General features: G+C 50.6%; 1 protein-coding gene across 1 annotated transcript; it reads left to right on the top strand.

The window, feature by feature from the left end:
- The first annotated feature begins 2,908 nt into the window (after positions 1-2,908).
- LOC130838109 (carcinoembryonic antigen-related cell adhesion molecule 6-like) lies at positions 2,909-12,824 on the top strand. The gene is given in 13 exon segments (XM_057710872.1): positions 2,909-2,972; positions 3,904-3,990; positions 3,993-4,289; positions 4,969-5,247; positions 5,649-5,793; positions 5,795-5,904; positions 7,445-7,450; positions 8,629-8,907; positions 10,553-10,673; positions 11,647-11,699; positions 12,026-12,057; positions 12,480-12,521; positions 12,759-12,824. Coding segments are annotated over 13 exon segments (1,581 nt in total).
- Positions 12,825-13,518: the final 694 nt, after the last annotated feature.

Below are 13,518 nucleotides of genomic sequence, written 5' to 3'. Positions count from 1 at the left end.
CCTTCCCCTCATTTGCGCTTTACTGTTCATGGGATCTTGTCCAGGAAGAAATTCACCTGAATCTCTGTTCCATTCTCTGCTGGGCCCCATAGGGAAAGTATTAGCTCTAAGTTATCCCCACCTCCCCATCTATTCCCTGGGAGAGAGAATGGCTGAGTGTGTGGTGAATGGGGGACCATGCTAACAGGAAAGGAGGATCACAAGAGCCCCTGTTCAGCCGGGAGGGCACTTCCCTGTCCTCACACTGCCCTTGGGTCACGGACACCTCCCAGGGTGTGCTCCTTTGCAGATGCTCATGGGGTGTCTGAATCACAGAATATGAGGCCATCTGAGGTCCATTAGAACGTGAGCCAGGAAGGAACAACCACGGGTGGGGAAAATGTTATGGGTGAGGCCCCTTAGCAGCCTCTTGGTGTCCTGAGTCCTGTGGCCCTCCTCACCAGGCCCTGGTGGCCTCTACAAGTGGCTGCTTCAAATGAACTTGCCTGTCCCCAAATCCAGGATACAGGACACCTGCTCTGTCCATGGATTTCTGCCATGATGTCCACAGCACCCTTGTTGCCCACGAGAAAAGGGGATGAGGCTAGAAGAGGTCCACACTTCCTGCGGCTCTCTCCACTTCTTCCTTGCAAGGCAATACTCAATTTTTAAGAATGAAAAGAAAGCAGATGCAACTCAAAGACCACAGCTCCCAAGCCCTTGCGTAGCTGCTGTGCGTCAGCACCATGGACAGTGTCTCTGCTGTGCCCATCCCAGGGGCTGCAGCAGGGAGGACTCAAAGAGAAGGGACTGCTGGAAATCCCGCCCATTTCTATTCTCTCTATGAGAAAGATGCAACACGGCACAATGTTTTAAGGGATAACCCAGTTGGCTCTAATTTATAAATCGTGAACATCTTCTCCTGTCTGGACGTTAGCTGTAGGTACACCCGTGTCAACTCCCCAGGTGGGTAATCCCTGTACCCAGAGGGTGTCCTCAGGGAGGGGGAGAACTTACTCTGGCCTCTCAGGGTATCTCTCTGTCTCTGAGAGTCAGACTACTGTCTTGTCCACAACATGGAGGCACTGTTTCATGATTAACAACTGATCCTGAGTGCCTGAGCCTGGAGACACACCCAGCCTGGAGTCCCCCTGAGGAAAGCCTCTTTTCCCCCAGGCCCCAGGTGAGCGCCCTCCTAACCCTGCCCCAGGTAGCAAGACTGAGCAGAGCTCTTGGGCTACCCTCCCAGCTCCTCCAGGCTGAGCCCTCAGCCTGGTGTCAGAGCCTTTGCAATCTGTCCATCCTTCCAGCAGAGCAAGATCCTCCTGAAGGACAAGTGGGGCATGAAGACCAATCTGCAGGGTAGAACCCATCGCACAAGGCCTCCAACATTGGCCTGTGGGCTCCAGGGGAAGAGAAGGAACTAGGGCCCTCACAGTCACCCCCAGCTTCCTCCTCCCCATACCTGTCCCACTGACGGAGGCAACTCTGACACCTCAGACCCAGCCCCATACTTCCCAGGGGCTCAGGTCTAACCCATCCAGCATCCCAGCCAGTCATTCAAAACACTCAAGATACCCAGTGTAATGGTCACCTGGCTACTAGGGGGCCTCCCCTATCTTTCATGGGGACAGTCTCTTCTCATATCCCACATCTAAGCAGCCACATAGGTCCTCTGTGCCTTGTTGTGCACCACCTTTCTCTGTGCTGGGTCAGCCCCATTTTCTCTCCTGGACACACACACAGCTCCTGTCAGGGGGAATTGAGGATTTGCCTCTCCATAAGTCCTTTTACACTCTGACCATGTGAACCCACTCAGTCCCATCTGACACCTCCTCTCACTATGGCCTTGGCTCTGAGTCCCCGGAAACTAGGATCCCCTTCATTCAACCTCGGAAGAATGACATCCATCATTGCCATGACATCCTCCTCCAAGGCGTGTGTCTAAAGAGAGTCACCAGGATAGATGCCTGCAGGCCCACACATCTGAGCCATAGGTGTGTAGCAGCATCCTCAGCCCTCTCCTCCCTCCCTGATGTCAGCAGTCATCACTCAACTTACCCCTTTCCCACCTCCAGAGGCATCTCTGTGACCTTCCTTTTGGGAGTAAATCCAAACTTTTCAAATATTTGAGAACACTGGGAAGGCCCCAGGCACCTAGCTGGGTTCCTGCATCACGAAGGAAAGTATCACCAGGATTCGGAGACTGCTGGGTCTCTGATGCTGACAGACCCCAGACCAGAACACAGCAGAGGCCAACACTGGGGTGGGTGGGGAGTGGCAGCCTCACTGGCATTGCAGAGTCTCAGCCAGGCTGGGCAACCATGTGACCTGGGCAGCTGCTGAAGCAGCCTTTCTAAGGTGTCACCTGGGCATTCACTGTCTTCATGAAGTTCCACAGGTGATTCTCATGCACAGCATGGATGACATCCCTGTGACAAGGGTTCCTGATGCACTGTCCCCTTTCCCCAGGCTCCTGCCCCTAAGGGAAGGGCCAGGAGGAGATGAGAGGGCTGTGGGGGATGCTGAGTGTGCATCCTGATCCAGAGCAGAGGGGAGCCCGGGACCCGGACACCCCAGGGCTGTGCTTGTCCAAACAAGCGTGTGTGTGTGTGTGTGTGTGTGTGTGTGTAGAATCACTGCTAAAGAGGGCAGAGGACTCGGCAGTGTCCAGGGAATAGAAATATGGACAGAAGGGGAAGGAGGGCACTAGGGAGGAAAGGCTGAGAGGGGAGGGAGAGGGAGGGTCCTGGGCTGAGACCCCGCCCCCAGCCCATGTGACCCAGGGAAGTGCTCCTGCCCCAGGAAGAGGCCCAGCACAGGGGGAGGAAGGACAGCAGAGCTCACACATCAGACAGCAGTGCTTGTGAGCGTTTCTGGAGCTGAAGCTCTTCTCACAGAGGGAGGGACACAGCAGACAGCAGACACCATGCAGCCCTCCTCAGCCCCCGCCCGCAGAGGGTGCATCCCCTGGAACAGGCTCCTGCTGGCAGGTGAGAGGGGACAATCTTCATGGAGTGGGCAGAGGTGGGAGAGCAAGAGACTGGCTGGGGTCTCTGGGGGCGACAGGGCTCTGAAAGGGGACAGAGGGCTCCTATTTGGACCTGAGAAGAGAGGACACAGGAGCAGGGGACAGGGTGGGAGGGGACTGAGCAACAGGAAAATCTCAGTGAGCTGGAGTTGGTGAGGGGGAGGAATCCTCAATTACTTAACGTTTTACAGGTTATTCTTCACTGAGCAGTAATTGTTGAAAACTGATAACAGTACTAACAATTCATGTCAGGGTGTCACTCCAGGACACACACACACACACCATAACCAGGAAGCTAAACATTGTCCTTACCCACCACCCTTAGAAATTTGACAAACACCAGGCAATGGAGCCCTGGGAACACCCACTCCTTCATCACCAGGTATTTGGAGCCTGGTCCAGGTACTGGGTTACAACCAGGATCAGACAAGTCTCTGCCCTCGCAGAGCTCATGTTCTATGAGGAGGAAGACACACAAGCAAGGAGATCTAGAATGTGCTGACAGGTGCTGACAAGTGTCATGAAGGAAACAGAGCAGGGCAAGGTCAGAAAGTGAAGACAGGGGTCTTTAGAGCAGGTGTCAGGGAGGGCAGCTCCCAACAGGCCCCTGAGTGTGAGCAGGTGTATGAGGGCAGCCAGGGAGTGAGCCAGGCAGACACCTGGGGACGCAGAGGAAATAACAACCTCAGAGGGGCTGGAGTAATGGGGGTCATGCTGCTGACCTTGAACCAGTAGGACACAGATACACAGACACACACACAGACACACACTCAATACAAAAACACACACCAAGGCTGAGGGATAAAGAGACCTGCTCCAGACCAAGGGACACAATTTTTCCATCCCAACACATAGGTCAGAATATTAATTGATTTATCTGTCTTCCCTCCTAGTCTCACTCTTAACCTTCTGGAACCTGCCCACCACGGCCCAAAGCACTATTGAATCGGTGCCCTGTATTGTTGCAGAAGGAATGGATGTTCTCTACTTGTCCACAACGTGACATGGGATCTTCTAGGCTGTACCTGGTACAGAGGAGAAAGGGCAGAGCACAACCAACTAATTGCATCATATAGAGTAGACACTCAAGTAAATACACCAGGACCTGCACACGGCGGTCGAGAGACAATATACCCCAATGGATCCCTGCTGTTCCAGCACATCACCCAGAGAGACACAGGATACTACACCCTGCTCCTTTCAAAGAGTAGTTTACAGCCTGAAAGTGTAACTGGACAACTCCGCGTATACCATGATTCTTTTCTGACACCTGTAACCAGCACAGGGCCCACATGCAACACACTCAGCTTCTTTCATGAAAGAGGGAAGGGGTGAATTGTGTGGGTGTCTCTTCCACAGGAGGGAGAGGGAATGTTTGCGGCCAGACCCCCCAGATCTTGCACACAAGATGCGGTCTCTGAAGAGAGTATGGGTCATTCATTCACTCACCATCCCCTCCATCCTGCCTGTCTACTCACTCTTTTCTCTTTTTATTTGTTGGACTCGGCTCTACCATTTATGGGGTCACTGTCTCATGCCAGTCGTTATCAAACACCTGGACAGAACTTCCCCAGCTCCAAGCCCTGCAGCCTGAGTGATGAACTGATCTTTGGGCTTGCTCCTGGTCTCTCCATGTGTCTCTCTGCTCAGACCCCCAGGTCCCAGGCCTGGCTAGTCAATGAAGAACGAGGACAGGCACCAGTGGTCTCTGAATCCCATGCTGTTCTTTCACAACTAATTGACCCCAGAGGAAGTCTGTGCTTTCTCCCAGACACAGAGCAGGTGGCCTCACATCCTCTGAGCTCAGGTCTTCATGCATTTGTCTTGTGGTACATCGACCTGCCGATTCTTTAAGATGCAGGTTGGCTGAGAGGTGAGAGATGCCAACTCTGATTGAAGATGCTTGTAGAGGAATCACAGGTATAAAAGGGGCAGTGTTCTCTCTGTTGTCTACACAGCAGTGTTACCCACACCTGTCATCACCAGCAACAACTCCAACCCCAAGGAGCATGAGGGCAAGGTAGTGTTAACCTGTGGACCTGAGACGCAGAACACCTCCTACATGTGGTGGATCAACAACCAGAGCCTCCCCAACAGCACCGGGCTGGAACTGTCCAAGGACAACAGGACTCTCCTTTTACTTAAGGTGACAAGGAATAACACAGGACCCTATGTGTGTGAAACCCAGAACCCAGTGAGTGTTGGCCACCGTGACCCATTCACCCTGAATGTTTTCTGTCAGTAGCTTCAGTACCTCCTATGTGGCCTGAGCTGTCCTCTCAAATCCATGCTGCCAGAGGCCAGGCCACATCCATCCCTTTCACGACCAAGTACACAGACCCTCACCCCTGGATACCAGACTTCCTCTCCCAGGCAAATCCGGGCAGACCCAGGCTTGAGCCAAGACTGGGAGGGATTGGGCTGCTCTGTCTTGAGAGGCTCAGGGTTACCATCCTGTGATGGGAGAAACAGGGTAAAGTCTCAGACTCAGGACGGGTAAACACGAGAGGTTATGGTTGAGACGTTTTACAACAAGGTTGTGACCTGAAGCAGAGGGACAAATGTGGCCCTAATGTAGACCAGGAACTTTCCCTTCCCTCTGACTGCACCATGTGTGGATTTATGCTCTTTGCTCCAGATGGTCCGGACACCCCCACCATTTCCCCCTCAGACTCCTATTACCATCCAGAGTCAAACCTCAGCCCCTCCTGCCACACAGCCTCTAACCCAGCCACGCAGTGTTCTCGGCTTGTCAACGAGAGCCCCCAGCAATCCATACAGGAGCTTTATCCCCAAGATCCCTGCAAAAAATTATAGTGGATCCCATAACTGCTTTGTCCATAACTTTGTCACTGGCCTCAATAAAACCACAGTCAAGACTATCACAGTCTCTGGTAAGTAGCCTCTGGACCAGCAGTACCAAGCTTTGTGGTAGAACCTGTAGGTTTTCAGAAAAGAGTCCACAAGAAGTTACTTCCCAGCTTCCCGGAAATTACAAGCAAATCCCAAATCTGCCCCTGAACCCTTCCACTACCTCTCAGCAGACCCTTCTTCCCCTTGCTGTCTGATTTCTCCTGGCAGACCTGGAATGTGGGGAGGGGGCTCTGTTAGCCCCAGAAAGCCTCATGTATGAGGAGGAGCTTTGCAGACAGGAAAGGAAAAAGGGTCCTCAGGGTCAAGTTCCTTTTGTTTTTGTTAAATTGAAGAAGTGTGTATTAATCTCTTACCAGATAAGATTTGCAAACGTCTTCTCCCAATCTGTGGACTGCCATCACTGCCTTGATTTTGTCCTTTGATACACAGAAATTTTCTTTTGATGCAATGCAATTTACCTATTTTTTTCTTCTGTTGGCTTGTGCTTTGGGTATCATATCTTAGAAATCACTGGCAAATCCAATTTCAAAAAGTTTTCCTCTATGTTTTCTTCTAAGACTTTTATTGTTTTGATTCTCATGTCAAAACTGGATTAGATTTTTTAATCTATCTTAACTGGTGCAAGGCAAAGGTCCAACTTCATTTATTTGCTCGTGGATATCCAGTTTTCCCATTACGATTTGTTGAATAGATTTTTCCCCATTGAATGGTCTTGGCATTCTTATAGAAATCATTTGACCGTATATCCCAGGGTTTATTTCTGGGGTTTCTATTCTATTCCGTTGGTCTGTATGTCTGTCTTTATGCCAGACCCACATTGTTTTGGATACTGTCGCTTTGCAGTCACTTTTACTTTTTTTTTTTTTTTTGGTTGCGTCACATGGCTTGTGGGTTCTTAGTTCCCCCACCAAGGATCAAACCCAGGTGCTTGCCAGTGAAAGCATGGAGTCCTGACCATTGGACCACCTGGGAATTCCCTGCAGTCACTTTTAAAATCAGGAAGTATGAGTCCTCCAACTTTGTTCTTTTTCAAGATTATTTTGGCTATTTGGGGTCCCTTGAGATTATTTGCGAATTTTTGGAAATTTCGATATCTGCACAGTATCTCACTGGGGTTTTGATAGGATTTCACTGAACCTGTGGATCTCTTTCGGTAGTGTTGTCGTCTTAACGATATTACGTCTTCTCATTCATCCATGAACACAGATGTCTTTCCATTCTTTAATTTCTTTCAGTTAACTTTGTAGGTTTCCATATATATCTTTTCCGTCATTAGTTAAATATATTCCTAAGTATTTTGTTCTTTTGATGGCATTGTATATGGAATTGTTTTCTTTTTTTTATATTTATTTATTTATTTATTTATTTTATTGGCTGCATTCGGTCTTTATTGCGGCACGCTGGCTTTTTGTAGTTGTGGAGAGCATGGGCTAATCTTCATTGCTGTGGGTAGGCTTCTCATTGCAGTGGCTTCTCTTGTTGCGGAGCACGGGCTCTAGGCATGAGGGCTTCAGTAGTTGCGGAGCACAGGCTCATTAGTTTGTGGCTCACAAGCTCTAGAGCTTAGCCTCAGTAGTTGTGGTGCACGGGCTTGGCTGCTCTGTGGCATGTGGGATCTTCCCAGATCAGAGCTCAAACTCGTGTCCCCTACATTAGCAGGCAGATTCTTAACCACTGTGCTACCAGGGAAGCCCTGGAATTGTTTTCTTAATTTTCTTTTCATATGAGGTATTGTAAGTGTAGAGAAACAGAATTGATTTTTGTCTGTTGGTTTTTTATACTGCAACTTAGCTAAATTCGTTTATTAGTTCTAACAGTTTTTTGTGGAATCTTTAGGGGTTTCTGTATATCTGCAAACAGACGTAATTTTACCTCTTCCCATTTTGGATGCAATCTATTTCTTGTTCTTGCCTAATTGTTCTAGCTTGGACTTCTGTACTCTGTTGAATAGAGGTGGTGAAAATGGCATCCTTTTCTTCCTGATTTTAGCAGAAAAGCTTTCGGTGTTTCACCATTTGCACCATTGCCTGTGATGCTAGCTGTGGGCTATTTGTATAAGAAGGCCTTTATTTAGATGCAGGAATTTCCTTCTATTCCTAAGGGTGCTGGTATTTTATTAAATCGGTAACCCACCTCTCTATTTCCTTCACCGTGATAGTCACTCTACAGATTAGGAAGTACAAGTTCTCTTTAGAGTGAGAAATCCTTGAGATTGGAAACTCTTCCGTTCCTCATGTTATGAAGACTGGGCAGGGCCATCCAAATTCCCTAACAATTTAACAAAAAGTAAACAGCTTCCCTACCTTACATAAAGCCACCCTTATACCAGAGATGAACAGAGCTGTCAAGCCAGCCTTCCCCCACACACTGAAGTGAGGAGTGGAGCCAGACCTTTTAAAGTCACAAAAGCTCTAGAAAAGAGTCACACAAGAATCCACTGAGCAAATTCCACCTGACAATGAGGGTGCTGGACATGTGGACTGAGAAGATATTACAGAGATGTCGAGGGAACTGGTCAGGGGTCATCCAGGGATACCTGGGAGTCAGAGAGAGGGTACAGCCCTCTCCTTACAGATCATCAATGAAGAGAGACCCACGACCTTGTTCACAGGGTCAGCGCCCTCCTCTGCATTACCTTTACACAGCTCACTGGGCCCCAGGAGTGGCTGAGATCTCTGAGGAAGGAGCATGGTCCCAGGCCCCTGACCTGTTCTCAGTCAGTCACCTCCTCTGTGTCTCCAAAGACCCAGTGGCACAGCCCTCCATCCAAGCCAGCAGCCCCACAGGCACAGAACATGAGGATACTGTGGTCCTGACCTGCATCACAAATGACACTGGGATCTCCATCTCCTGGTTCTTCAATGGCCAGAGTCCACTGCTCACAGAGAGGATGAAGCTGTCTCCGGACAACAGCACCCTCACCACAGACCCCGTCAGGAGGGAGGATGCCGAGGATTATTGATGTGAGGTCTCCAACCCAGGCAGTTCCAGCAGAAGTGACCCTGTCACCCTGGTGGTGCTCTGTGAGTGACCCTACCTCTCACTTCCTCCCTTGTATCCTTCACTGGCAGGGGTGAGGAGGTGTGAAATGGACACAAGCCTTGAGGAGGTGGGCACCCCCTTCCAGAGCAACATGGATGAGAACTCTGGAATTAGGCTAATCACTTTATGGAATTAGGCAACTCTGGTGATGAGGGAAATCTGGAGTTCAACACAGCTAGAGAATAGCTTTCTGCCCACTCTGCTCCTGTAAAACCTGCTTGCTGCAGTGGAGTGAAGACAAAATACTTTAACAATCAACTGGAACCTAAAAGATGATCAGGTAAGTATGGAATGTTCTGTTCCTGCCCCTGCTTGCCTTTGTTTGAAAACCCTTTGCATGTAACCCCTAGCAACTCCAGCGCTCTGTAATCACCTGTAACCTATGGAAACTGAGTAGCCAATCAATTAATGCCAACTGTAGCCAATCAATTAATGCCAACTGTAGCTATGTGTCTTAACCTATATAAGGAGAGAATTCAGTTGGAACGGGGCCCAGAATTTTGGAGCGTTAGCTCGTCTGTGTCCACCGGCTCAATAAACCTTGGTTCTCCAACCCTCCGAGTGTGATGTTTGGTTTCTTGTGGGATGGATTTCTGCAACACTGGAATTAGGTTTTGGTTGTGATGTACACCAAATGTTTGACCTTGGGCAAGACAATCAACCTGAGCCTCAGTTTCCTAATCTGCAAAACCGGAACAGAGGGACTTCCCTGGTGGTCCAGTGGTTAAGAATTCGCCTTCCAATGCAGGGGGTGCAGGTTCAACCCCTGGTCAGGGAGCTAAGATCCTACATGCCTAGCAACCAAAAAACCAAAACATAAAACAAGTACTATTGTAACAAGTTCAATACAGACTTTAAAAATGGTCCCCCCCCAAAAAAAAAAAAAAACTGGAATAGAACAGCTGGATCTTAGGCTGTTGTGAGGATGTTTATTAGGAGATAATGAGATTAAAGCTCTTAGGGTCAAACACAGAGTCAGGGCTCAATAAATGCTATCAAGTGGCATTACTATTAGTGTTAACGTTGTTAAATTCAAGCAGAACTTAGTTACAATGGTATCACTTGCCAGTTCTATGACCTTCGCTGATTTATTTAAGCACTATGTGTCTCAGATCTACACATGCACAAGGGGATGATCCCCCTCCCTCATGGGGATGGAAGGATCAGAGCAGATGGATGTAAAGGATTTCCCACTGTGCCAGCCACACAGAAGGATCTGGAAACAATCAGCTAATATTATTACTACTGATCAGCGTTGAGTGGACTGGTAAGGACCTCCCCTTTAAGACCAACAATAGTGATGGAAAGAAGAAACAAAGGGAAGGGTCATAATGTGAGAGGAAAAAAAGTCCTTAAAAGGACAATGAACAGGACACGGAACTGGCTACAGAGAGAGAACACAGAATTAGAGCAAGTCCAAGGTTCCAAATATGAGAAAGAGGAAAGGATGCAACCACCTGCAGCAGGAGATTTGGAAGGCCATTGTGATGACAAAACACACACACCACACACAAACCTTAGAGCATTTCCTTCCTCCCTAAACAGGCCCTCTCCCTGTAAGGTTTCTTGTGGTTTTCCCTCCAGTGAACTTGGGCTTTTATCTCCCCCTTTCTCTTCTCCTTTCAGGGCAAGAAAACAGCCCAGCCCTCACTGTGGTGGCCAGCATCAGCATCACGGTTGGGGGCCTGGTTGGGGTGATATTGGCAATCGCTCGGGGGTGTTTCCTATTCCTCAGAAGAACAGGAAGGTATGCTGGCAATTCCCAGATGCTGCTCCCATCCCCCAGGCTGACCCCAGGCCAGGAGGGAGGACACCCCATCCTCAGATTCTGGGTCTGGCTCTCCCCAGCCTCCCCACTTCCCCATGGATATTCCCTCTCATCCATCAGCAACTCCCTCACCAGGTGCTGACCTGGGGTGTCTCCTCAACACCTCCCTCATCTGTAAATTAGGCACAGTTAACCTCTCCTCCTCCAGTGTTGTCCTAATTCCCTGAGCAGACATGCAGCTGTGCTGCCTCAGTAAGCAGTACATCCTGCTGTTTATTTAAATCCAACCACCCTGATGAGGGGGATTCACAGCCTCAGAATCTGAGGGTCATCCTGGCCAAGGAGACTGGGACCACCTGGACAGGCCAGATAGGGTCAAACGCCCCCATGTGGCAGATGCATTAACCACAGCCCATGATGTGTGAGATGGGAGAATGTGGACCTGGCCAGGACAGCAGGTCATGGGATAACCTTTACGCCTCTTTCCAAGCAGATGAAGATAGAGGACCAGGCCACTGTCCCATTTCAGCATCTCCCAGCCTGAGGGGCAGGTCTGGCCACAGCAGAGCCACCACAGTCATGAGATCCAAGATGCACAGGCTCCCCTGGTGTCCTGTACATGGGCTGGCCCTGCTCTGCCCTGAGGCGCTGGCCCTTCCACTCAAAGCCTTTGGTCTGATTCCTTTACTGGGTCCTTTGTCCCTTCTCAAGCCACTTTCTTCTGGACTGCCATCGACCTGCAGTTCCTTCCCCTCTGGTCCCAGGACAGATGTGGCTTCTTAAGGACTTTCCCTAGCTCCCCTCTACTGGGCCCTCCCCTCTTAAACAGCATTGGTGGAGAAAGGAGGTCTCTACTCCATGCTTGGAAAAGGGACCTTTTCTGTTCCCTGTTTTGACACCAAAGCTGTGACCTCCTCCCACAACCCTCAAAAATAATCCTGACCTTTCCTAGGACCCGTGGCCAGCATAACCTCAGAGAGCACCAGCCCCCAGCAACCACCCTGGGTGAGTGTCTGCTCAGCCCAGGAGCAGCTGGGAGACCCTGGTCTTGCCCCCGCATGTCCACTCCTGCCAGCCACCCCAAGGGTCTCTGACCCTTTCCCTGGGGCTTCAGCATGAGGGATCCCAACTGGCTGGTCTACCGGACATATGGGTTCTGAGTCATAGGTCACCTCCTCACCCTCACAAAACCCTAAAATGCCCAGAGTGTCTCTCCCTGGGTGATACACCTTCGCCCATGGTTCTCTGGAAGCGGGACCCCCAGCCTCTCCTGGCTGGATGGGTCTAAGCTTCCTCACAGCCCTGGTGCTAACTCCTGTCTCTGCTCCTAGCACATGGTCCTTCAGGCAGCTCTCTCTCCCCGGTAAGCACATCCCTTCCCTGTCCCTTCACCCCCAGGGTCCTGGCTACACAGACTCAGGGCAGGGGGACTGTGCAACCCTGCAGCACAGCACAGACACCCTTCACCCCAGAGTAGCCAGGAAACATGAACCCCACCCTGGCCAGGAGTGGAACCCACTTCAGGTGCAGGACACCCCCACACCCTGTCCTGAGCCTGCCTGGTCCCTTCAGAGGAGAACTCTGGAATCCAGCCAAGGGCAGAGTGGGCACTGGGAGCATCAGGCAGGGGTCCCAGGCTATCAAGGAGGGGGATGCAGCACAGATGGGGACTGAGCTGGGGACTTCAGGCTTGGAGAGAGCTGACTGGGAGGCAGAGCTGGTCACTCCTGAGGAGAGATGGCTCTTCTTCCCTATCCCTTGATGCCCGCTTTCTCTCCTGCCCAGGGCTCCCTACCCAGCCCCAGGCCAGCTGTTCCCATCTATGAGGTGAGTTTTGGGGATGAATGTTCTGATCCCATACCTCTAAGGGTACCTTCTTGAAGTCTAGGAAACAGCAGTGAGAATGGGAAAAGGGATGAAGAGGAGGGCTGAGTCCGGGGCCAGAAAACCTCTGGCACAGCCAGGCTCCCCACAGAGCAGCCCTGGGGGCCCAGGGCTGGGAAGATCGTGGGACAAGTTCTGAGAAGGTTACATGAGCTCAGAGGCCTCTGCTTTCTTTCACAGGAATTACTACACCCCAACACAGACATTTACTGTGTCATCAACCACAAAGCAGATGTGGTTTCTTAGTTTCCTCCAGGAACTTCCCCTTAAAGGCTGTGGGGAAGAGCCTACTTGAAACCCCAGAGTCTGGATGGGGTCAGGAGCCTGAACCAGAGAAATAGCTCTGACCCCTGAAGATATTCGGGGACCCGGGCCCAGGAATGGAGTCCCTCTTGGCCTTCTGGAGACCCTGACAGGCTGCTCTGAGCCCTGGATGGATGAGGACAAAAGTTTCCATCCCCCAAGGACCTGAGGGCCTCCAAGGAAAGTGACTGGGCCTGTGACCCACAGTGGACCACCTGAGAGGTCTGAATAAAGAGGATTTTCCCCTTCTTTGCTCTTGTTGTGCTCATGGGCTCCTCCCACCTAAAACTCACCCAGTTTCTGTGGCAATGGGACAAACTGTCTCTTCCTCAATGTGGCCCATGGGCCTCCTCCCACCTGTACCTCACCTACAACCCCCTCCACACACCTGGCCAGCAGTTCTCAGTCTGTCCTTGAAGAACTGATGTCACCTGGGAAGGGTGATCTTCCCATATAGGTTCACTTGGATCAGTTTGCCCACATTCACATAAACAAAAGTGGTCCACGCACTAAGACACAGAGCCCAGAGTTTAGGGGGATGTTCTGCCATTGCCTGAGTGTTGTTTGTTACCGAGATAAGAGATAGTTACAAGGGATGTGTGTATAATAACAGATGATTGAACTTGGTGTACCCCCA

Source organism: Hippopotamus amphibius, chromosome 16 (assembly GCF_030028045.1).
Source record: "Hippopotamus amphibius kiboko isolate mHipAmp2 chromosome 16, mHipAmp2.hap2, whole genome shotgun sequence".
NCBI classification, from domain to species: Eukaryota; Metazoa; Chordata; class Mammalia; order Artiodactyla; family Hippopotamidae; genus Hippopotamus; species Hippopotamus amphibius.
The sequence above is the reverse complement of the archived record's forward strand: the minus strand, read 5'-3'. Positions and strand labels throughout refer to the sequence as shown.